Source organism: Falco peregrinus, chromosome Z (genome assembly GCF_023634155.1).
Source record: "Falco peregrinus isolate bFalPer1 chromosome Z, bFalPer1.pri, whole genome shotgun sequence".
Lineage (NCBI taxonomy): Eukaryota > Metazoa > Chordata > Aves > Falconiformes > Falconidae > Falco > Falco peregrinus.
Genome location: NC_073739.1, coordinates 5,604,535 through 5,630,274, shown reverse-complemented (window position 1 = coordinate 5,630,274; position 25,740 = coordinate 5,604,535). Strand labels below are relative to the sequence as shown.

General features: G+C 40.7%; 2 protein-coding genes across 2 annotated transcripts; one reads left to right on the top strand and one right to left on the bottom strand.

Annotated features, from left to right (window-relative positions):
• The first annotated feature begins 1,931 nt into the window (after positions 1 to 1,931).
• On the top strand, positions 1,932 to 6,606 carry LYSMD3 (LysM domain containing 3). The gene is made up of 3 exons (XM_055791133.1): positions 1,932 to 2,045; positions 2,217 to 2,501; positions 4,716 to 6,606. The coding sequence occupies exons 1-3, from the start codon at positions 1,965 to 1,967 to the stop codon at positions 5,322 to 5,324; spliced, it is 975 nt and encodes a 324-aa protein (XP_055647108.1). The 5' UTR covers positions 1,932 to 1,964; the 3' UTR covers positions 5,325 to 6,606.
• Positions 6,607 to 6,755: 149 nt separating this feature from the next.
• Positions 6,756 to 25,173, bottom strand: POLR3G (RNA polymerase III subunit G). The gene is made up of 7 exons (XM_013298760.3): positions 24,723 to 25,173; positions 22,359 to 22,488; positions 17,186 to 17,248; positions 16,428 to 16,478; positions 12,950 to 13,020; positions 11,950 to 12,078; positions 6,756 to 11,470 (listed from the first exon to the last, which is right to left on the bottom strand). The coding sequence occupies exons 1-7, from the start codon at positions 24,840 to 24,842 to the stop codon at positions 11,384 to 11,386; spliced, it is 651 nt and encodes a 216-aa protein (XP_013154214.1). The 5' UTR covers positions 24,843 to 25,173; the 3' UTR covers positions 6,756 to 11,383.
• Positions 25,174 to 25,740: the final 567 nt, after the last annotated feature.

Sequence of the window (25,740 nt, the reverse complement as noted above, 5' to 3'; positions counted from 1 at the left end):
CATTAATCTGAGAATCCTGGCTTGTCTTTGCTACAGAGCAGCTTCTATGCAAGGCTGTATCTAAGACCTTCAAGTGCAGCTATGTTAACTAGTACAAGCCGTGCATCTGACCCATGACAAAAAATAGAAGACTTATTTCTGAGCAGTTTTTGATTGGGAAGATGCTATGAATTACTCTGAAAGAAAAGGAATTATCCCTAGTTAGACTCCTAAATGGTTTAGAGTCTTCTGACTTGTAAGGAACTTTGGTTTGAGGGAATTCTAACTACACTTGGCATCTACAGCCATTTACAAATACAGAATAAGAAAACCTAAAAATTAACTTACACTGTACCCAACTTCCTGCCAGAAGGAAACCCTGTTTACATGTTACCACTATTCCATCCTTCTCTGCAAAGGGCAGCAAGCAGGCCTGCCTCATCGGGCCAGCTCGTATTTTATGCTTACTGCCGAATTCTGCACCTGACAATATTTATATTCTTTTGTGCAAACTTTCTCTGTACTTTACAACACAGAACTTCTATGCTCTGGACAGAACGTTTATGTTGAAATGTACTGCTTTTCTTGTTGTTATTTGGCTAGGCAGCATGTAGATAACCTTTGGATTACTTGAATTTTACTAGATCCATTCCTCATCCATAACAGAGCACTATTTTACGGTAGATATGAAACATATATATATACATTTACTTTTTATAATAAGCTGAGACACAAGAACACACTGCACCCTGACAGCTTATTTTACAATACCTGGAAACACGGCCTCAATTTTTTTCAGCTTCAGTGGTGTGAAGTGTGACTCTCTACAGAGCTACACGATCACTAGTTTTCACATTTATGCCTTCATACTCAAGTTATTTCACTTTCAGAATTAAAGTCATAAAAGACATCTGCCTTTGTTAACACCAAACACATTTCTAACCCCTTTGGTTGTTCAGAAAAGTCTGAAAACATCATATAACAGGGCTCAAAAACAAAAGCAAAAAACCCACCCCTTATTTAAAATTATTTGTAATTTGCTGAGGGACCAGACTCACAACTACATTTCCCTTCAGCAACAATACAACCATGTGTCACAACATATTCAGCCTAACCTTAGAGCTGTCACCTTTTGTAAGAAATACTGTACTTGCTCCTGCTGTAATCAAAAATTTCCTTCTAAGGCTGTGTCAGAAGAAACCCACACTAGGTTAAATTTACCAGGCCAGTAAGTCTTCCTATTTACCTCAGCAACTGCAACAGCTGCTGACAGTTCTTTAATAGTGAAAATGACTCTGTTAGGGAAGCTGAAGTATCTACAAGGCTTATTGTTTCTCTCTTGTGAAAAGAACATCCCAGCAAGGGCTTAACACCTGCATCTCTGCAGTACTGGTCCTGAGGAGGAGGGAAACGCGTGAAGGGATAAAAAGAAACCACCTGGCAACTTCTGAGGGAGCAGCAGCACCAGAACCAGGCAGGACTAAAAGGCCACAGACTTTGGAGAGGCGCTGCGAACCGCCACAGGCAAAAGGGGCTCTTACAAGGACAATGATACTGGCCCAAAGAGGCGACAGCCTTGGCACCGAGCGGCCTCCCGCTCCTCCGGTAAGGCGATCGGTACGGACAGTGCACCCACAAGGACCCTCGCAGGCAGGACTCTGCATGCCCATCTGCTCTCGGCACGCCGCCTCTCCCCTCCGAGCCTCCGCGCCCTCCCCCCCCCGTGCGGCCGCACGCCGGCGGGGACAGCCCCCTGCCCCGCCACGCCGCAGGAAAGAGGGAGGCCGGCCGCCTCAGCCTGCCGCCGGGCGGGCAGCGCCTTCCCGCGGCCCCACGCAGCTCCCGCAGCCGGGAGCCCAGGGCAGCCGGCTCCCCGTGTCGGGGAAGCCCCGCAGCCCCCGAGGGGGTCCCGGCGAAGCCGCTCGGGGCGGCGCCGCTGCCGTCCCCTCAGGAGGAAGCAGGCCCCTTCCCGCCCGCCTCCCCTCATGGCGGCGCGCGCGGCTGGCGCTGGGGGCGGGGCCGCCCTGCGGACGTGGCGCGGCGGCCGCCATGAGGCGCGGCGGCAGGTAGGGCGGCCGCTGGGGAGGAGCGAGGCGGCGGGGCCGGGCCGGGCCGGGCCGGGCCGGGCTGGGCGCCCCCTCGGCGGCGGGGCCGGCTGGTCGCTGCGCCGGGAGGGGTCTGGGCGGGCGGTGTGGGGCTCCCCCGCGGAGGACGCGACGCTTGCGGTTTGTTCGTAGAGCCGCCCGCGGAGGATGGCCGGTAGAGGCGCCGGCTGCGGCCTGCAGCCGCCGGCCGTAGCGCAGCCGCCCGCCGGCGGGCACCTGCACCCCTTCGCCAGCGCGGCGGGCGCGGAGGGCGAGGGGCCCGAGGAGGAGGGCGAGGTGACGGAGCTGCGGCCGCGGGGCAGGGAGAAGGTCCGCCGGAGCGCCTCGAGGGACAGGCTGGATGACATCGTCCTGCTGACGAAGGACATCCAGGAGGGGGACACACTGAACGCCATCGCGCTGCAGTATTGCTGCTCGGTAAGTGCCAGGCGCGGGCTGCCCTGCCGCCGGGGCCGGCCGTGCTTAGCGCCCGTGCAGGCAGCGTCGGGAGCGCCGTGCTCTTCAGAAGTAAAAACAAAATAAGTAATGACGGCAGAGCGTTAGTGTCGCAGCGCAGAGCCTGCCGGGTTCCAGTTCCGTAGTGTGTTGGGTTTGGTTTTTTTTCCCTTAAAGCCAACCTAAGCGTAAGGAGCAAATGCATGGCTCTGCTTGTGGCGCTGCCTGGGGCGGACACGTTACAGCCAAGGTTAGGCTCTGCACAGCCACGCCTGGGCACTGTCCCTGCTGCCGCCTGTCCCTGTCGGGCTGAGCGATACGGAGGGCACTGCTGAACCACCGCTAGGGTTTGCGTGGAGCCCAAATTCCATTAAGGGAGGGGACAGAAAAACTCAGTGTAGTTTTGTTTTGAAATTCTGCTGAATTGGCAAGTGTTTATCGGCATGAGCACGTTGTATGCACCCCGTCTGCCTGAGCCCTAAGCATTCCCTTCTGGTGCTCAGAACTCGCTTCTCCTCGCTAAAAGTTCTTAAATTAGCCTAGCAAATGTCCTTCCTGCCTGGTACTTTTGCTGGCCACTACTGATTAAGGTAGAGGCTTCTGTCTTGGTTAATGTTAGCCTTTGCATGTATCCAGTTTTAAGAGGAAATCAGCTGTGCATGTTGGTGGACTGTCTGGGCTAATTCAAGAGGTCAGATTCAAGATCCATATTATGGAAGTTTTGCTGTCATCACATTCTTCAGGCAGAAACAGAATTGGGGACCTCCTGTCATGAGCTTAGGTACCACAATCTTGACATAACTACTTCATAGTTATGACAGACTTTAGCCTCCTTAACCAATTCTTGGCTTCAGAAGCCACCACAATTAGGTATTTTGAGCAGGTTTCCTAGGTCAGGCCTCAGATAAGAAATAAAAGATAACTGAGTTGTGCTCTGTCCTGGAAATTCAGCAAGAATATGGAAGAGCAGGCCAGGGCTACAGGCAGAAAATATAACTTGTGTTGTGCTGGAATCACTAATCACAGAATCTTAGACCTTAAAGATCATCTAGTTCCAACCTGCTGTGGGCAAGGACACCTTCCAGTAGACCAGGCTGCTCAAAGCCCCGTCCAGCTTGAATGCTTCCAGGGGTAGGTAAATGCTGCATTTTGCCATCTTCTACGCTCATCTGATTATTCAGCATGGTACACGTAACAAATACACTGTCACAGGAATTGGAACACCTTTTAACATTACAAGGTTAGTGCAGGCAGTAGGCACCGATGGCCCCACCTTACTGTTTCTGGCTATATCTGTGTTATAAGTGGAGTAGTTAGAGCAAAGCAACAAGGGTCTCTTGACTACCATGTTTTCTGTCTGTAACTTCTCCTGAGGTAGATGTCCTCAGGAGGACAGGAAGAATGTGAACTCGGGTACTGTCTGTGTGTGTCTTACAACGGGCACAATTCCTGAGTGCTTACCAGGTTGTAAAAAAGTACTGATTTTAAAGTACTTCATTATGGTGAGGTTTGTGGCTGTGCCTTCCATGTTGAGAGACGTACTGTCTCAGAACGAAGTTGCTAATTCTCCAAGGACACCTAAATCTTTGCAGAGTATTTCACGTTAGACTTCAAATCCAAACTTCCTGAGAGCAAAACGAGATTAATTTTAAGGAGGAATAGGGAAAGGGAAGAGCTGACTTGATGAGGAAAGGTGGTTTCCGCTTCAACCCCCAGAAGCAGAAAGAGCATCCAAACCTTGGCTGTGGCTAGACAAATGGGAAGCTCGTAATTTTTAATATTCCTTATTCACAAGTTGCCAGTTTAGTTGGGAACTCACAGTAATTTACTTAATTTGAAAACACTGAGGTAAAAGTCCCATTCATTTCACACAGTCGCCACTGATAGATGAATATACGTTAGACGAATATATATGTTTGAATTGACTAAGTGACTTTCCATCTTCTTACCTGAAGTGAGGAGGTGTGTAACCATGTAATTACCTCTTTGCTTTAACATTGTTCAGATTTGATCTCTGACCTCACTTTATATTGTTTGAATGGGTATCGGTTAAAAAAAAAAAAAAAAAGGCAAAACAAAGGCCCTGCCTTTGTTTCATTAGGGAAGAATTCTATTTCTCAAGGATGTAGTACTCTCTTTATAAAGAGTTTTGGTTCAGTGGGGCTTCGATATTTAAACTGTTGGTTTTATTTTCAGGTTGCAGATATCAAGAGAGTTAACAATCTTATCAATGATCAAGATTTTTTTGCCTTGAGGTCTATCAAAATCCCAGTGAAAAAGTTCAGTGTATTGACCGAAACACATGTCTCTCCAAAAGGAAGACCAGTCCTCCGGCCTGCTCACTGTTCCCCAGACGTGCAGGAAACGTCACCACCTGATAAAGTCTCTACTAATGAGACTGCTGGCAACTTTTTAAAAGAAGTGGATCGAGATATAGAAGAGATAGTGAAGTGTAATGACACAAAGAGAGAGAATCTGAATGAAGTCGTCTCTGCCTTAGCAGCCCAGCAGATTGGGTTTGAGACTGATGGTAAAACTAAAAAAAGCAAGGATCCTTACTATGGAGCAGATTGGGGTATAGGATGGTGGACAGCTGTAGTGATTATGTTGATAATTGGCATAGTAACTCCAGTTTTTTACCTCCTGTATTATGAAGTTCTAGTGAAAGCAGATGTCAGTCACCATTCTACAATGGAATCTTCCCATTTGTTTGTCACAGCAGCATCACATCAGAAACAAATAGAAAATGGGATAAATCCACTAAATGTTATAAATGTTGATAATCGAGGAGACCTTCAGCCTTAACAACAGAAAACCCCAGGCAACTGTTACTGATAGACACGTAAGATAGCATTAGATAAAGGGGAAACCACAGAATGCAAAATGCATCTGGAATGCAGAGAAAATGCATCCTCATGTGTGACCTACCTTTATGGGCAGTGTTCCAGTGCAAGGGTATTTCTGTGAATCGTGTAATCTCTGAATATGCCTGAGACAGGCAATTTTTATGCAAGATTGGAATATAAATTAAGGTATAAAATTGTCTCTGAAGCTTTGCACTTTTTTCTATTTTGATAGGCGTATGTTTTTTAATTAACGATGAGGTGAAAAAATGTAGTTTAAATTAACACGAGGCATCTCACTGTACGTTTTACAGCCCTAAAATGGGCATTTGGGGATATCTAACTTTTAAACATCTTGAAGTATTTATAGAGTGCATAGTACACTTGACATTTTAATATCAGGTTTACAGTTGTCAGTTAAAACTGCATTCTCCTAATCTTCTAGAGTAAGATTTTTTTTAAAAAAAAACAACTATCATTCCATAATTAATTGCCACTATGAAGTTCTTTTTTTTATTTTTTTTTCCAAAGTGACTTTTATAGAGGCAGTAGCAAATACTTAAGCTGGAATCTTCAAATCTTGTGCCTGTGGTCAAACGCATTCTTTAGTGCTTTTCACTATAAGCACCAGGCTTATAGGACTTGTTTTCTGTGTCTGTGACACTGTGCCTCGACACAGTCCAGTTGAGAGTGAATTGCTGAAACTTCACATCCTTGTGGTATCCTGCTGAAAACTGACTGGACTGGACTGGACTTCTCAGCTGTGTATGGTACAAAAGTGCAGAGGTGTGGCACCTTGCTATGACCGCTTCAGTAGTTCTCATGCTAATGGATTTTTCCCCCTCAAGTTAATGTCGGTGCAGGACTGACTTTTCTTCAAGGAGTACGCTAATGATCGAGTGCCCATGAACCTCAAACACTGACGACTTCCTGAAATCTCCAAGAAACCATCAAATGAGATTTTTTGGCTCCTAGCAAGAAACTTTACATTGCAGCAGAATAGACCAGTTGCAGCTTCAGACATGTTCTTTAAATTGTAGTGTATTCATCAACCACTCCGTGCTTGAATGTTTCATTTGGGGTTTCATGAACAACCTTGTTTTTCCCCCTCTTTTATTTTCTACCTGAAAATGCTACAAGACAAACAAAAAAAACCCACCACCCTGAACTCTTCCTACAGAAAGAAGAAGGTACTTGTGTACTCAGAATATTTTTAAATAAAAACTTGAGATTCTGCCTCTTAATTTTTTGTTATATTTGCCTTGTGGAGTAAGATTTCCATTGCCCTGTTCAAAATACCATTTTTCACCAAAGCCCAAGATAGCTGAATTGAATAGGACTTGGAAAGAGAGAAATGGAAAAATAATCACTATCCTTTAAACTACTGTTATAAGCTTTCCTTTGAGTGTCTTTGGTAAGTATATACAGTATAAAAAAAAAAAAGGGGGGGGAAAAGTTAATGTTTCCTAAGTATTGGAGGTATTCCAAAGTGCTTTATCAACTTAAATTTTGAAAGTAAAGACTCAACGCCCCATCTGTTTCTGGAGGCTTCTATTGCCGCAGGAGGTGGGACAAATACTCTCCACTGGCATGCCCAGTGTATGAGCATGCCCTGTTAACTTTTAATGTATTATACTGAAATAGAAGCAGGCCAGAGCTTAAAGGGAAAGGCTGTACACTTGGATATGTGAACTGTGAGCTGCTGCTCTTGAACCCTTTGATCAAAGTGGTATCTCTGGAGATAGTGGAAACTACTCATAGTTTCCACATGAGAAGAGAGATTGCAAACAGGCGTAAATTTCATGTTTCACCTAACGCTTGTTTTCAGAGATCTTTTAATTGGTGCTTTCCATGAAAGGAATGTGCCAGTAACACAAGCATGAATACTGAAGTACTAGTTCTGGGTCATGCTGTATGAAAAATTGCATTGCAGAATAACTGATGGTGGCTGAAGTGAGCCACAGCCTCAATGGCTGGCAGTGTAGAAGGTGACTTGCGCTGGTCTGGACAACAGCTTTGGCACATCAAGACAGATGTTTTCTGTGCAGGACTGAAACTTGGTACGTGTGTCTTTTTTCCTGCAAGCTTATTTGCTGGTTTGCTTCTTTCCCCTTCGTTCTGTTTCTGAAACCTCAACATTTCTAATACTTTTATTCTCCCATTTCTTAAGAAACTGTGGAAGAACATGGAATTAACTATTGTGATGCAACATAGGCCTAATGTACTGCACATACCTGGGCTGATGGGCATCAAATTGACATCAGTATGGAAGGGAGCGTCAGCTGTGGTGTGACTCCCTCAGGAAGGCCTCTATCCTGTTGATGGGCAAGTGGAGAGATGATGGGTTGTTAGCCATTGCTCTGTGCCTTGCAGTGGTACTGCAGAATAGTTCTCTGGCATCGCTCACACTTTGGGCTTCTGCAGTGCTGGAAGGCCTGTGGCTTCTTGTCACCGCGTCGAGTGTGATGGGCCTTTATGTATGCTAGGATAGGCAGTCATTAAAAAAACACAAAGGGATAGCTGTTGCATTGGACTGTATGATACTCTAACCAAGAGCCTAGTGTGTTTTTACTATTTTATTATGCAGCATATTTCACATAGCGTATTTTTAATTTAAGAGAATTAACTTTATGAGAAGATAAGAGTAGGTCTCTTTCCAGGATTGTAGGGCTCCTAGTACTGGTTATCTACAAGCATCAGCTGGCTTGTTTTTTTGCAGGATGCAGGGATCTGCAGTGCTTTTTCCAAAGTACAACACAACTGGCAATACATCACCACGTGTCAGCCCTGAATAAAGAGGTTGGCTGCTTTGTATGTAACTTCAGTCTGATTGAAGTTAAAATCTGTAAAGTTAAGTCTTTAGAAACTGACTTGCTTAAAAATAAAAAGCACAACTGAGTGGCAAATCATGTTTTAGATTAATTACAACACATTGTTGATCAGGAAATTGGTTTTAAATTTAAGTGCATATTGCACTGTTGGATCATGTAAAATGTAAATTATTTAAATGTGCTTTATTATGGACTATGTTGTTACAAATAGTCTTTGTATAACTATTTTATAAAGGCTGAAGATATAACTTTGTAAAATAATCCTGAATGAAGAGCAAGTCTAATTTTAAATACTTCTCTGCTTTTAGAAGAACGTAAGTAATATACGTAAAAAAAAATTTTATTTTAGACTGCAGTGAAAGTGGTGCATACAATATATTCTTAGTTCTATATACCTTGCATGGTGTATTACAGGAGGCCACTACTTGTGTGTGTTTTGGCTACTTTTGATGTATGATCTGAAGTAAAAATCCTTGGCCAACAAGTGAGTTTGTTGGCAGTACCTGCATACAGCATTTGCATCTGGCTGGAGCCTTAACGGTTTACCGTGTGCACACCTTGTAGGACGTAGATTTTTCTGCTTAAAGTTCTGAGAACTTGCTGGTTCTGTAAAATATGGATTAAGAAATAGCCATGAAAAGCTAAGGCAAGGATCAGCGAAGTTCGTAGATCACCCTAAGGGTGATCTCCCCACACACTGAAAGCAGTGCCTTCTATGAAGCAGCAGTGTTATGCTGTGCTGTTAAGATAGGATTTGAATATATGCCTGTCCAAACCCAGAGTTTGCTGAGACCCAAACAGTGGTCTGTTCCATCAGCATTATGGTCTTGCAGTGAATTCTAAGCGATCGTTAAATCAGCTTATAAAGACAGCTGCAAGCATTACGCCTCTGGAACAGCACAACCTCATTCCATTTCAGAAGTGCCTTGGCACAAAGCTGGATCATTGCAGAACCTGGTGCGTTCATAACCGCTGGCCTTATTTGCCATAGTTAAAGTAGTGCTAGAGGGTCCATCCTAAGACTTTGTGGTTCCCGCTGGAGGATAGAGGTGACCATAGTTCACCTTTTAAAAAGTCACATAAAGACCCAGTTTCTGCCAGAGCAATTCTCAGCAGTACAGCAGGGAAGTAATTGTCTCTCCAATTAGCAGTATGATGAATGAAGTAAGTCATCATCCTCAAGAGTCAGCATCGGCTACAAAATAAGGTATTGTACCTGTTCAAGCAAGCAACAGCTTGTGACCAAATTCTAAGTCATGCAGTAATGCTTTTCCAGTGTTAATTTTCTAGTTCTGCCTTTGGCAAAAGCCATCAGTTTGCGTTCCTTGTGTGAGGCTAGGAGTCCCACTGTTCACCCTGCACAGGGGGGAACAGCTAGCAGAAGATAACACTTGAGGCATGCAAATTTAATTTTCAACATGGTTACCTTGTTGATACCTGTCTCGTATATGCCATGCAAGAAGCAGGCACACCTGTTAAGAAACAGCTGCTGCCATGTGTGATGTTAAAAGACAATGAACAGAGAACACATTTCCTGTGCAGTACAGCAGAACATTTATTAAACATTTGTATGAACACTTCAAAATAAAACTGGTATACTGCTGAGGTGTGACCTGCATAGCATTTTAGTTTAATTTTCTTTACATCTGATACATATTTTATCAGAACACTTGAAAGCTACAGCTCAAGGAACAAGTTCTTACTGCATATGAAGTTCATAGAACAATGCAATACTGTTTTCCAGTCACTGGTGAGGTAAAGTACTGCTTGACAAACTGCCAAAATTGCAAGGGAAACTTCTGTAGTTTCCTTTGCTGATGAAAGAATTGGATTTGGTTTAAAACTGTTGTTTCATTAGACCCAATAACAGCAATAGTTATCAGGAACAGAATGTTTTAAGAAGTTAAACAAAAACAAACAAAACCAACAACCCTGATCAATAGTAATAATAGTAACACAGACCAATAATACTTTGTACCATCAAAGGACAACAGGACACAGAAATTGCTCTGTCACTGGGTTCTTCAAGTATCTGATCTTGGGAACAGGTTTTCTACACCTCAGTTGTTGGTTCTTAAATAAAACTGATGTTTCCAAACATTCTGGTTTTGCTATTCTTGGCATTCTTGTCTTGTTCTCCTAGTTAAAACTTCATGCATTAAAATACTTCACCACATTCTTTTCCTACATTTTTTATTTGGGTTTGGTTGTTTTTTTGTTTTGTTTTTAATATTGATGTGCTGTCTGTTAAGTTTCTGTCTTGTTTGTTCTGTAGGAAAGTAAATAAATGCATTAACAATTACACAGATAGGTAACATCTGCCATCTCACATGAACAGCGCTGTGAGGTAAGAAAGTATCACCTTAAGAGGTGGAGAAACTGAGGCAGATGGAATTCTCATCACTTATCAGTGTGCCACTGCTGAAAACCAGGATTCCATAATTTCTCAGTCTTAAATTCTGCCATATTTCTAAATGAAATTACCCTTAATTATCACTTATGCGGATTCATAAAGGTAATGTAACCCATTGTTTAATATTACAGTCCCTTTTTACCAAAATACTAATGAGTTCTTTTAACTAGAATAATAGCTGTTCAAAATACTCTCATTATGTTGTCTGCCCATATTACTAAGGTACTTTAAAGTCACTTTATATTAAAGTGCTTAGTTTATTTTCAATTCTTTTCAGTCACCTGAATTCAGAAGTTACCTGAACTCCTCCAGAGAAGTCAGCTCCAAATCAGCAGCTTATGTCCATAAAGGCCATGGCTTTTTTTTTTTTTTTTCCCCGCAGTCATCAAGAATTTCACTGTTATTCTCAAGATTTGACTGTTGAAGCATAGAACTGACTAGTGCAAATGCTTAGGCACAATTTTGATTAAAATGCATACATTCTTTTTCTGTGCAGAGGCAATATAGTGGCATATAGCTTACTCCATCAGTAAGCCATTCTGGAAAACCTTAAAAAGGTGCATGTCTGCAAAACATTTGGCAAAAGAACAAAAACAAAGGATCCCATATCCTGTTTTACAGCATAGTACAATTAAAAATAATTGTCCAACGTGGTTTTGGACAGTATGCTTAAAATCAACAGAGCTAAAGCATTAGTTCTGTTAATACTCAGCCTACCTCTGGAATTCTACTTCAAGTAGTGTAAGGCTTCGGCAGTGTACCACCTAGCAACAATAGCTAGTATGTTGCTTCATCCATATTGTCATCACCGCCAGCATCAAAGTCATCTCCATCTTCAAAATATGAAGAAATGTAGTCATTTTCCTAAACCAAAGGAAAAAAACATCTATCACTGTATCTGTGGAGATGATTTATGAAAGAAACATGCTTCAAACTGCAGTTGAGCATCCATGTTTTGAAACAGTAATAGGAGTTTTTTCTTTCCTTCTTTCTTGGGAAAGAAAAAGGGAAATACTGTAATGAAGTTCTGATATCTATGAAAGAACAGGCATCGCTGTTTTAGTGATGAAAATGAATAACTGTACGTATTGATTGTGGCAGGACACATTCCTGCTTGCAAAATCCTTATTTCAGAGCCTTTGGGGAGTACAAAGACTAAAACACCCACTTGAACTAACTACAACACAATGTAGTGAACGAAGAAATTTCATGTAGTAACGCCTCTTGCTAAAATTCCCCTTCAGTGACAAGAGAAGCTACGGACATTTCTTTGGCTGACAGCCAACATACTACTCAATGAGTGAGATCCAACTTTGTGTTAAGTAGGAAAACTGACATTTTACCTCTTCATGCTCCTCTTCGTCATATTCCTCTGGTTCTTCTGCTTCTTCGTCATCTTCACCTTCTTTGTCTTCTGTTTTGTCTTTCTCATCTTCAGATTTTTCTTCTTCATCACCCTTCTTTTCCAACTCCTGTCACAAGGCAATCTCCTTTACAAGGTAATCTCATGTTAAGAGTGACAGCATAACCTCCACACTACCGAAACGTTACGCTGCAGTTAACAGCAAGACGGCTAGCTGTGCATGTCTTTTGTCAATATTTAAAACAACATGATGTGACATGTGAGAACTTCATAATGACTGACTTCATCAAGCATTAGCCATTGGACCTGAAGTCTAAAAAAATAGGTCTTGTGTAATAAATTCATATGATGATTTCCCTTTACCATTCCGTTTACCACTGTTAGAATAACTGGCAGTAGAAGGCCATGTCATACTTGATAAAGCGGTACCGTACTATACATAATAAGGTATCTGCACCAAAAAACTGGTGGATCATCAAGAGAAAAAATGGAAGGCTGTTTCATCTTTAAGCCTCCATTCCCACATGGTGGGTAGTTGCCTCCAAACTTGAGGCGACTTTCCTTCCAGGTTTCTCTTTCTGTATCTTTCCTCTCAATTTACTACAGTGTTTAACTTCCAACATTGGTGAAACAGCAATACATTTAAAAGCTCTGGCGCCCATTTGTCCTTCAATAAGCTCTAATATTACCTCTGCTGATCACAATTAAGCTACATCACTACCCGCTGAAGAACAACTGGTCTGAATCAAAAAGTTGTGCTCAGAATCAAAGAGAGGCAAAGACAACAGCTTCTCCACAGCCAGGCTCTGTCCTTACCCTCTCCCTTGTGCTACCACATTGCAGAACAGCTGTCTGTCAGAGTAACAAGACAAGGCCAGAAAAAGGCTGGTTATTCCATTTGTACCAAAACACATACTAAAGATTTCATTTTCCTTCAGCAAATTCTACTGTAGAATTTAGAAAGAGTATGCGCATCTTACCTCAATTTTTTTCAACACATCGAGGTTACTTTTAGGTTCAGAACTTTTTGCCTTTTTTGGTTTTGCACCTGCTGGAATAAAATACATCACTATTATTTCTTGAATATGGAAGAACACAAATTCTTTTGTTTTACTGGCTCTTAAGAGCTTACATCTTGAGTATGCCATGGAAATCCCACACTATCTGTATGAAAATTACTTTAAACTTTGAGCCACCTCATTCATGGAAGTGTAAATGCCCGATTCAGGTAAGTGATTCCTACAGGGCCAGTCTGAAATTCACTTTGAACAGATCATTGACCAAAGGTTTGGCCGAAGTATGATGTTCAGCTTCACAAAATACGTTTTACCTGCATACTCACAATATGTGAGTACTAGAACAAAATCTGAATTGTTATTTTTCATCATCTTGAAAAGATAAAAACTCATTAATGTCGCTAATTTATGCAACTCATTAATGACAGCCGGGTGTTTCAGATAGAGACAGCTGTTTGTTAGCTCCAACAGAGTAGGCATGGTTATTGCACCTAGATGCCTTTTAGATCACAGCTGGCTCTCATCTAATGAGCTCACAGTGTGTATTTCCACCTAGTCCCTTGACTCATTAACATAATCTTCATCAAGTTACTCCCTACAATCCAACCTCATTATGCTACTTGACTGTACACTGGAGTGAAGGTCAAAACCAGCATTCCATGTACCCAGGTGAGAGCTACCTGAATTGCAGCAACCTAAATTGGTTGCCCCAATTCCAGGAGTGCAGTTTGAGGAGAAACAGGGAGCTCCAGAGAGAGAGTTGCTACAGCATTTAAAGAGCTCTGCTGGATGTCCCGTTTCCACCATGTAACCATGTCTCGGCTCTCCTGCTGTATTCAGCATGATCAGATAAAATTTACAACATAGAGCTGTACCTAACACACATTAGCTCTTCTCCGCAGAGTAAAACTGCCTCTGTAAAGTACTGGTGTAGCTATACAGCTTCTGATGAACAAGGTAGCTTCGGACAAGCTACCTTACGTAACTTGCACCTTTTTTTACACTAGGCTGTACCAAGTGGTGTCGGAAAGAACAACAGTGTGCATTGATGGAGGGGATATCCTTTGTGGAGCAGATAGCAACCCAATGTGGTTATGTATTTTATCTGGCCTGATACTCAAGGAAGCAGAACAACACTAAGAGCTGCTAAGAAAACAACTGTATTTTGTCAAAAGCATTTGTGATAAATAACATTCAGTTCATGTCAGCATTACGTCTAGGAAGGGATTATGTGACAAAAGAACTGCAGAGAGCTGAGGGGAGTCAAGCTGCTCTGTAATAACATACAAACAGCTTCAAAGCAAAACATCCAGAATGAAGTAAGCTTTTAAGGAAAACAAGTGGAAAATGCGATTCAAAATTGTAATCTTTGCACAACCCCCTGAAGGCTTTTAGAGGTAAAGTGTATAGAACAAACAGCCTTAAAATCAAAACAGCATGCAAGATCTTTCCCCAAATGGTGGGCGTCTCTGGAGCTTACCAAAAAATTAGACACTAACCCATCATTAGTAGAACTTCAAGCAACACAGCTTCTTACATCCATGTAGCTCAGAGGTGCCATGGAATACAATCTGATCTCTCCAAATACCTGTTCTTGCAGTACTTGGGCTTAAAGGCATGCATCTGACTGCCACACACAAATGCATATAGCTGCCCTACAAGAGCTGAACCCAGTTCAAGCTTTTTCTTTCTTCCCATTTTTTTTTTTTTTTTTTGGCAGGCACTGCAGGTATCTCTACTACTGTGGTCCACAGCCCCAGGGCAAGTGTGGGAGAGATATGGAATTCTACTCAGTCTTGTCACTGAGAAGGCAGGTGGTCAGGTCTTAGGTCGAAACATTGAGGGAAACCAGAAAGGGGGAGGGAGAGGTGTGTAAAAATGAAGCCATCCATGCACATGTAACTGCAGTGATCCCAAAACCACTCCTGCAATCTACACAGGTTGAAGGGTAGGTAGGAAGCCTGTCTGAATTTCAGCGCAGCTTCTTTTGACTCCCTCACCTTTGTTCCGCTCAGTTATAAAGTGCCACCTGAGATGGTTCTCCTCAGCATACCACAAAGATATGTATCAGGAGAGCTAAAGTGTCACTGATGAGCCATATACAAACCTGAGTCAGATGACTTTTGTATGGCCTCTGTATCATCAGGATTCCCCAAAGAAACTAAAGCCACGTGATTTCTGCTTTTAGAGGAACCTCTTTTTTAAAATCCAATCAAATTCTGATGGTCAGCTGATCTTTGCCATTACAATCATGTAAGAAAATGTACTTTTAAGAGCAAATAGAGAAACGAGCACAAAAGAAAGAAGGGAAATTCCTCACAGTGATCAGTGATTCTCTATTTACAATAATCACATTAATGTAACAATGAATAATAAATCAGCATTTATGATTTCATTGGATCTTGGGGAGCTAATTATTGCAATTAGGCTTGTAAAAGCCAATGCAGTCTCTTCTTTCAAATAGAAGAGGAAAAAAAAAAAAAGTAGATATGTACTGGTTTCATCTTCAGAGATTTTGCAAATGAGTACTTAATTTACAATTGAATTTTGCAGTCTACCTTTAGTACCATGTCTCTCAATGACGCCCTTAAAAGTAACAAAGCTTCCAGCTGAGCCAGTCTCCATGACTACTGCACATTCCCTTTTCTTTTTCTATTTTATCCTTGAACTGAGAAATGACACATGAAGGACTTGGACAAAGAGAACAAGAAAGTAAACAATTATATATAACAGACAGATACAGGAGGCCAAGTGTTATTTCACATCAACAGAGCAACAGACTTCAACAGAGAACTTAAAACAGTCATGCAGACTAGAAAACACTTTTGAGAAACAAATACACATATGATGCTGTGTAATGAAAGTTTTTTCCTGTAAGAACAACCAATACCAGCTCCAACTGCTGTTGAAGGATTTGGTTCACAATTCTGCAGAAGAAAGCTGAAAATAAACAAAAAAAGTAAAACGAGGGAAAATAGAAAATAACCTACATTAAATCACATATAAAAGGCTTAAAAAATGCCAAAGTCAACCAAATCATAAACAAGATAACTGAGAAATCCAAAAGATAAAGGAAATCTGAACAGCCAGCTACTAACTGATAGAAGATGGGTGAGTGTTAACTAAAGATAACTTTCAAAACAAAAAGTTCTGTCTTTTTTTAATCTTTCACTATTACATATCTCATATTAATATGGGACATCAATATGAAAAGCAAGAAAGGAAGATAAATCTATTCCAGGAAGTTAAAGCATCATACAGAAGCAAAGTAAAAACCACAAGACAGGCAGACTAGTAAATTATTTAGAGAAAATCTCCCCAAAACCCTGATTATTTGGATTAAATAATATTTCTAACATATTTTTTTCCCTAGCCAGCTCCAGTATGTCTTCTATCACTCGACTAGTGTGTAATAAGTGGTTCTTAAAAACAGATAATATACCTTTTTTGGTCTTCTTCTTTGGCTTCAGCTCTCTTGGGAGTCTTCTCCAATCTGTACAGAAAATAGCTTTAATATATATGAGTGATGATTTACAGCAGTAATCCTCCTGTTATCCACCAAGGAAAGGTAGGGGCCCCTGTTGAGCTTGATCCTATTTATATGCATGTAAAGTTTTTGCACACAACAGTTTTATGGAATTCTAGCTGTACTTTAAACTGAGAAACCAGAGTGGGGACTGGCATTCCACCCACTTCCTGACAACTTGCATCTGCCCTAAAGTGATAAAGTTCAGCCTTACCAGGGGCCTACATAAAATTACATTCTGTAATTTAAGTTTGCAGTAGTGAGATACACAGATACGGTTGTGGAAGTGTAATGTTATAAAACCCATCTACCTGTGACTAAGACATCAGGTTGAGTTATTTTTGGTAATTCGCTGTTTGATCCCTGTTCAAAACTGTTATTTGCATGGCGAGCAAGGAAGAAGGAAAGCTAGAGTGAGAGCTAAAGCTTGAATTTTTGCTGCAGATCAGTTGTTTCAACCGAGTAAATAAATAAAATCAGAATTCTTTTTGGACAAAACAACACTTTGCCTTGATCTGAAAACATGCAAAGGGCATGACCCTCAACTAGGAATACACAACTTTGTAATGATTTGCATACTTTTTTATTGCTTGAAAAATAATGAATCAAATGTGGAAGAGCAGAATATTTCCCAGGTTAACAAAGAATTACCCTTTGCTAATGTCAGATATTACCTGGGGTCCATGCTGCATGCTCCTTTTCACTGTTCTGGTACTTTTTACTGTACCTCTCAATTACTGTAGAGAAGGATACAAAGAGTTATTGAATTCAATTAATTAAAAAGGCAACCCAGACAGTGTCCTTGGAATTTTCTTATAACTAAACATACAGTGCATTTTTTTAATCCTGCATTGAACACTTTCTTGGGCTGTTGTCAAACACTTAGACAGTTTAATGGCACCGCTTTGAGTAGTTCTTATGATAATTCCCAGGACTAATAGTTTGCTAAATACTTGCAAGACCTGGATTTTATATCCCCTGCCCAAAACACAAACCCCCTGATTATTGCCTTGCATTTTCAGGGTACATCCTTTGAATCAAAACACTTGCCCTCCATACACACCCCAAAAAAATCCCAAAAAACAAACCAACAAAAAGACCCTAAAAAAATATTACTTTTTATTATTTCTTTTTATTATAATAATTATTCTAATTATTATAATATCTCTGGAAAGCATGAAAACATAAAATGCAGATATAGTCAGGGAAACTAGGTCGAAACATCAAATGAACGCTAACGCTTCTGCTCCCTAAGAGTTTCACAATCAAACCTTTGCTACAAAACCATCCAGTGACATTTATCACCACTGCACTGACCATCCAGAGTACCCAGAACCCCCAGGCCCCAGAAGGCCATGTCTCAGACTGATCAACTCCCACTCTTTTAAGTACTTCTGCAATGGCAAACCTTTGCAGTGTAACAGAGATGTGACCTAAACAGCAGCAACACATTTTAGTCCATTTAACCTCTTTCCAGGCACAGGAACTAAACTGAGAAATGCACAATAAATAATACAGTAGTTATAGAGTGTAAGTACATTCATTTATACTGCAAAGAACTTTCTTGTACAATCTCTATTGACAAAAGCAATGTCAAAACTGAAGTATTTTTAAATCAGTCTCATTTTTTCTTATGAAATTACCATGTCCAACTGCAAAATCCACTTCATGCAAAATTACTGGTTCTGACCGCAGTAATAACTCACTACCCAAACAGGGATAATTTTTGTGGGTATTGCACAAAAAATGGTAATGAAGGCAGATTGTGACCTTTAGTCAAAGACTTCTAACATACTGTGTTGGATTGACCTTGATTGGATGCCAGGTGCCCACCAAGCTGCTCTATCACTCTCCTCCTCAGCTGAATGGGGTGCGGGTGAAAATAAGATGAAAAGAGCCAACTTTGTGTGTTAAGATAAAGGCAGTTTAATGAAGCAATAGCAAAAGGCACGCTGCAGAAGCAAAAGAAAACAAAAGATGTTATTCTCTACTCCCCATCAGCTGGCGACATTCTGCCACTTCCCGGGAAGCACGGCTTCAGTACATGTAGTGGTTGCTCCAGAAGACAAATGTCATGAATAACAAATATCCCCCTTCCTCTTTCTTTCTCTTAGCTTTTGTATCTAAGCAGATGTCATATAGTATGGAATATCCCTTTGGTCAGTTCAGGTCAGCTGTCCTGGCTGTGCCCACACCCCGCCCCCCTCCTGCCCCCAAGACCATTTACACTCTCAGCCTACTGGTGAGGCATGGGGGAAAGTTGGAGAGCCAGCCTGGGTGCTGCGTGAGCGCTGCTCAGCAGCAGCCAAAACGCTGGTGTGTTCTCACCACCTAAGAACCAATACAATGCACAACACCACGAGGGCTGCTGAGGGGATCAGCCAGACCCAATACACATACTCACCACAGAAAAGGAAGGGATAAGGAAGACATCAGGAATGAAGCTGAAATTTAGTTATGACAAGGGCAAGCAGACCAAGTTAAAACTGTGCAACAAAGAGCTTGCACTTAAAATTAGTGTCTCAAGGAGCGTTTAATGTAGGTGGCCTTCGCAGATGCTGTAGGAAACTGTCAGCACAGAGTGGGAAAGAAACTAGTAGTTTTGATTTCAGCTCGAGGTTCTCTAGTAAAGAAACAATTGCTGATGCCATCAGTAAAAAAATACATCTGACTGACTCTTGCCACTCACAGCTAATGAATTAATTCCAAACCACTGCCAAGGTGATAGTTGCCCAGTCATAGCAGATATACCTACAGGGAAAATATGAATTATTCATAGTTTATGAAGTGAGGAAAATAGAGGACTTACTATAGAGTACGCCTGCTACTCACTCTAAGTGCACGTTGAAATGCATGATGACAATCTGTTGTGTATGGCACAGTAACACATGAAAATCACCAAGTAGTCTTAGACATGGCTTTCATTTACTACCTAAATAATGAAAGATAGATAGCTATGTCCTAACTAATTAAAATGTTTCCCTTCTCACACTTCAAAGGACCATTTGGCTCACAGATGTTGTGTTGCAGGTTTAAAACAATCCATTTGCTCTTGTAGCAAAGCCAATTTAAGAAGTTCCTGCCCACCACCCCCCTCCTGCCTCTCTCTTAGTTCTATCAGACGTTTTGGTGAAATGCAGGGGAGTAAAGGGCTGTGAAACAAAGAACAGAAAAGATCAGTTAAAAATAATCTACCCTGGGGGAAGTAAGCATTTTTCTTAAAGCTAGGCCACTTCTGCCACATAATGCAGTCCCAGAGACAAGTGCATACTGTGACTGAAATAAAAGCAAGCTTTTTAAGCTGCAGACCACTGCTGATGTAATAATACCCTACCCCTCATATGAGGCATTTTTGTACCACTAAAGGATCAGTAAAATGTTACTTTAACTTACCCCTGGGGAGATGATGATAACATTTGAAGCATTATTTGAGTCTGTCAAGTGGCTGTCTACCTGCCTTCCCTGTGACTGCCAGTTTTTGTAGAAAAACAGGCTTCAAAGCTGGCAGTTCTACTAAGGAGCACACTCATCAACAGAGAGATCACTCCATCTCGTAAAGAAGGCTGTAGAAACTGATTTAAAGAATCAGTCACCAATATTGTAGTGAGCGGAGGTTATCTTTATTCGGCAGCGCTGGGTGCACGGGGGATCGCTCCACCAAAAAGTCATGCACACCGGAGGGGACCTTTCAGCCTGCTCTTTATACAAGCAACTCATACCTATTCATTAACTTTCCGGGAACTCATTAACATATCTTGCACCTGGATAATTAGCACATTCCCATTCAAGGACCTAGTATATCTTCGAGTTAACAACATTAACATATCTTGTGCCTGGACAATTAGCACACTCTGTATGTCACCCAACAATAAGGGTCTCCTCAGATAAACATGAGCACACCGTTCTTTAAAAAAATCTTATATGGCCCATTATTCAAAACAAAGATGATTCTGAGGTGAACAGTAAGAACGATCACACGAGGCAAAGATGGAAAAGAGAGAGAGTATGTTCTCATCAAGTGCCTGGTTCCTTGGAAATAACCCTGACTGGCTCTCAGGCATAGCAGTTCCCCTTTTTGTGCCTCAAAAGGAAACGGCAGACTTCAAGCCTGACAAAGATCAAGAGCATGACAAGCCTCTAGTGAGATGCAAATCCAAAGAGACTGAAACTGTTTACTCAGAAGATGGAAGGGGAGATGTGATAGAAGAGTAACTTGGAATCGTTCTGTCATAAAGAGATCTAGAAATAAAGATTGGATCTGTTCTTGCCTCTTAACCGAGGTTTTACGTAGCCTCACCATCAGGGTCCACCCTGGACCGTGCTTGGGCTGCACTACAGATGCCTGCTGCCTCCCAGTGACTGCTCGGCTCCAGCAGGTCTGAGGAAATATTCTGCCTTTTGTGAGCCACTATGTCTGGCTGGCAGCGTGTTCGCTGTTCTCACTGCAGAGTGCAACTCCATTTTAAACAGTGCTTTAGTACAAGTGGATAATCAGTAATGTGTGTTAATCAGCGTTATATTCAAAGCCTAATGAAAAAAAAATAATGCACACAGTCTCAAAAACTCGAGAATTCACCACTACATGAACAAAAATTACCAAAAATTCAGAAGGGATTGGACTTGGTACCTGTATTGTATCAACATCATGAATATTCAGTCCGAAAATATTCTGATGGTTTCAGGATGGAAATTACAACTCACATTTTAGGAGTTCAAGTCAGCTCTCGTTATTAAAAATCAGCACAAGATAGCAATGAAAAATATTATCTAGTGTTTGGCCACTTTGGATTTCTTAAAAATTTTTATAAAGCATTGCAGTGACTGCCTATTGCAGTGACTGGGCCTAGGGTCTGACACAACTGGCATTTCCTAATACCTTTCATCTCCTATTTTCCTGTAACAAATTAACAGTGCTTGCCATTTGTAGCATTCAGAATGAGCACTCAGGAGGATAACAGAAGAAGACAAAAATCACAAACTGAAAGAAGCACTTCCCACAGTAATAATCGCCAGTGACTGCTACATTTACAACACCCCCAGCACTTGGTAAACAGATAATAAAGTCTTCCTGCCCTGCTCCCCTTCCCTTCTTTCCCACAAGATCAGTTTTATGACCAGGAAGCTTGGATTTTAACTGTCTAATGATGTATGACTGGATGTCAAGTATAACAGAGCATTTACTGTTACCAAAAAAATAACAAAGCAGGTAATTTTTCATTACGTATAAGCAAAGACATTCTTAGGACAGAAAAAGATCAAGCTTTGGCTTATAATCAAGCTCTGCTTCTGATGCAAACCTCAGTAAATCACTTATCTTCATCGCAGTCTTCGTATTTCAAGTGAATTGTCAGTAGTACTTACCAATCTTGCCTGGATGGACTTAGGGGGAAAAAAAATTAGTATCTTTTAGAATGTCCAGCTAATACAACATCGATTATTTTAAGTAAGTTTTTACACAATCAAAAGCTGAATTTCAACACTAGCATTTACTACAGATTCCTTGGCTCCAGTGCAAAATTTTTAGGGTACTTTAACATGTAGAAATGCCTATTTCGCTTGTATTGGTTTGCATATAATTGAAAAGACTGCCATACAGTTGGTCTAAATGTTTCCTACTGTATACATCTGATATCTCTCTTTTTCACACAGTACTTGCTTTCCAGCAGTGGTAGGTGTGATCTACAACTTCAGTAAGTGTAAAAGCAGAAAAATTCCCTGTTATCTTAAGCTGCTGATTTTTATTGCTCATTATCAGTACAAATATATCTTCAACACATGCATTTCACTACATCACCCTTCACAGAATAATAAGTACTGAAGATAAAAATAAAAAGCACACAAACAAACCTTCATGGTCCTCTTCTACTGCCAAAAAATAAGGCATTTTTTTCATAGTTCCTCTAAGATCTTGTTTTAAGGCCAACATGTAATCTTCATCTTCTCCTGTTTTCAGAGGCACTGGCTTATTGTCTGTGCTCTGTACAAATTATGTTTATTATTTGTAAGGTCTTAATATCCATCAAATACACAGGAACACTAACAAAAGTTACAATAAACACAGCTAGTCACAGAAGAGCACAAGTATACATTACACTACTTCACAAGTATACTTTATTGCATTCTGACATGCATAACTACATTTGCAACTAAAGTTTTAGCTTTTTTGGCTTTGCTGTATCTTTCTGCAAAAATGTATCAAGAACTCAAGAAAAAGAAAATACTATTAAAACTGTGAAATAGTCATTCATAGTCATGCTAAGCTCTTAATTGCCAAAAGCAGTTAGAAAGCATTGCTTCTATCTTCGGTTAAGAGTAGCGCTGCTTTAACCTCTTCTGGAATAGTGTTCTAACTACATTGAGTACAATTACTCTGAGCAACAGACAACCTTTCCATGACTACTGTCACAGAAACAGGTTGTGTTGTCATACAACCAGGTAGCACATAGGTACTCACACAATTCAGTTTCTGTCAGCTGAATAGTTAAGGTTTGGATTTTGGGGTTGTTTTTTGGCTTTTGGTTTTGGGGTGGTTTTTGTTTTTTTGGTTTTTTTTAAACTATGAATCTTGAAATTGGGAAAGATAAATAAGTAGTTGTAAGTAACACTTGTAAAAATACACAGAACAGAGATAGTATTACAGAATGGATGGTGTTTCTCTCACACGACAGATGGTGCACAATCCATACCTGAATGGTGGATTGCAAAGCACAAAGTGCTATCGCAAGTCCCAGCGCTGGATCATGAGGAGAGTTTACTGTTTCCAGCTGTATTTGCTAGCTGGCCAATATTTATAATCACTAATGTTGCTGATCGTAAGCTGATGCTCCTTAACTGGGGTTCTAATTGTATTTACAGGAAATTAGTAAGAACTTAGAACATGTCTATCAGAAATATCCAATAGCAACAATTCACTGCTTAAAATAATTTCACTATGAGTCAACAGCTGTAAGACACTTTTGGTCACTGCCCAGTCACTACAGCTAACCCTTACTGATCCTAGATACCCACTGGGTTAACTTTGATCATTTTGAATGCCAATAGATATACCCTGAGAAGTTTAACTTAGTTCTGAAACTCTGTTCACAGAAGGAAAAAAGCATCTTTACCTTCTCCATGGTACACATTAGATATTGGAACGGTATACATTAGCATTGGAACAGGCTGCCCAGGGAAGTGGTAGAGTCACCATCCCTGGAGGAATTTTAAAGACGCGTAGATGCAGTGCTTAGGGACATGGTTTAGTGGTAGACTTGGCAGTGCTGGGTTAACGGTTGGACTTGATGACCTTAAAGGTCGGCTGATCCACTGCTGACTGTAACTGCAGAAGCTGTAGTTCACACAGAATTTGGTTTCCTTGTGCTATCGAGCAGACTATAACATTCACATTAGAACAGTTATGGATGGCTTAGTATCAATGAAATCACACAACTTAATTGTAAAGGTGGAATAAGGGGATATATAATGTCTGGTTCAGGAAGTCAAAATGTTGGGTGAAATAACTGTCCAGAGAAATCTCAGCATAGCACTAATTATATGACAAACTTCCAAGTTCTGTATCATAACATGTGAAACTGAGAAACATTTCATGCACCTTGATCAAATCCTGACATAACTGGCAAGCTCTCTTACATAAAACTGCAACATTGTAAGACTACTTTTCTGCCTCAAAAATGTGCATCCTTACTTGCATAGCTAAAACTCAGTCAGAAAATGCTCTTTCTTCCCCTTTAGTTTTCAAATAAAACCCAAATGCCAAATCTCAGTTAAGTTTCCTTAATCACATAAAATATCTTCCAATCATTTTCAAATTATTTTTACATGCTGGCAATTGAGGTAGAAGACAATCATCCATAATCTTTTACGTTTGCATCATCAGTAATCTTTAAAATCAGGAAATCCATTCACAGCATCGAAGCGTAACTTCATTTCCAACAAATTCAGATATGCAGTGTTTCCGCTACTGTTAACGCCCAGAAAACCAGATCATGATGAGGACTTTAACAAACACATCTTGCAAGACATCTAGGTAAATATAGGATACAACAGGTTGCAAAGGGACGGGAAGAAATAATGAGAAAAACATTAAATACTGCAAAACTGACCTAAAGTGCTTAGGGTTGTTCACATATTTCATTACATTATCTAAATATAAGAGTGAATACACTTTACCTGAACACAGAGAGTGTGCTCTAAGATACTTGCTGTACTTACAGGAAATGGTGGTGGAGGCTTACACACGACGTCAGGTAAGGATGAACCTTTAGCAAAGCCTATAGCCTCAACGTTGAAGGTGAATGCAGCACGTCCTCTTCCTGTACCTGATCTAGCCATCTGGAGCTACTGAAAATATCAGGGATTTTCAAAGTTTTACTTTTGTTACATGTATCAAATGCAAGTATATATTACCTATAAAATTAATACCTAACAAAGATTACAGTAATTTTAAAACTAAAGATCATTTTAAATAGCAAGGCATTTTTAATGCCCATCTTAGGTTCTTCAACATACTATAAATTTGGTACATCCCTAAAATCAACTCCATTCTCTTTTTTCTGCTAGCCATCTCTGCATGCCTGAAATCACCTCCTAATCTAGGCATTTTAAATGTTCTTTTTCTAAATCTTAGATGTACTAACTCAAGTTCAATCAGGGCAAAAGAACCAGAAACAAGGTAAGGGGGAAAATAATATTAATAATAAAATTAAAAAAAAAAAGAAAGAAAAAAAGGAAAGAAAAAAAAAGGGGGGGGGGGGAAGGAAGGAAAAAAAGGCAAAAAAAGGCAAAAAAAGAGAAAAGTACAAGGACCCTGAACTTTCTGTGAATATATTTCGCAGGTTCTGAACTTTTTTCCAAAGAATAGCTTGTGGATGTCATCATGGCTTCTTCCTCTTTCAGATTTTTTTTTGTCCTTTAACTTTGTAACTAGTTGGGTACTCATAAGGAGCTGAAAGAAAAGAGGTTTAATGTAGAAGCAGCAGAGGACTCCAGCATGTCTGCTAGCTAACTGCTGATAAAAGGAAGTTGTTTTCAACTAACAGACTCCACCAATGACACAGAAAAATAGCCTGCAACCTACACTTACAGTCACATCTCACCACTTTCACTGTTACAGCAATCTTCGTCTTAGGATTGTATGAGCTATGGGTTGGCAAGTAAAGCAAAATGTGATAAACATTTTTTTCAGAGATGTCTCTGCAAAATGGGACCAAGAGAAGCCCAGCTGAAGCAG

What these genes read in the sequence shown, in the direction of transcription:
- LYSMD3 (XM_055791133.1), top strand. Translation starts at nt 1,965, where the DNA reads ATGGCGGCGCGCGCGGCTGGCGCTGGGGGCGGGGCCGCCCTGCGGACG. An exon ending in GCCATGAGGCGCGGCGGCAG is followed by an intron (nt 2,046 to 2,216) that starts GTAGGGCGGCCG and finishes GTTTGTTCGTAG; the next exon opens with AGCCGCCCGCGGAGGATGGC. An exon ending in CGCTGCAGTATTGCTGCTCG is followed by an intron (nt 2,502 to 4,715) that starts GTAAGTGCCAGG and finishes TTTTATTTTCAG; the next exon opens with GTTGCAGATATCAAGAGAGT.
- POLR3G (XM_013298760.3), bottom strand. Translation starts at nt 24,842, where the DNA reads ATGGCTAGATCAGGTACAGGAAGAGGACGTGCTGCATTCACCTTCAAC. An exon ending in AGCCTCCACCACCATTTCCT is followed by an intron (nt 22,489 to 24,722) that starts GTAAGTACAGCA and finishes TAATTTGTACAG; the next exon opens with AGCACAGACAATAAGCCAGT. An exon ending in AGTAGAAGAGGACCATGAAG is followed by an intron (nt 17,249 to 22,358) that starts GTTTGTTTGTGT and finishes CCTTCTCTACAG; the next exon opens with TAATTGAGAGGTACAGTAAA.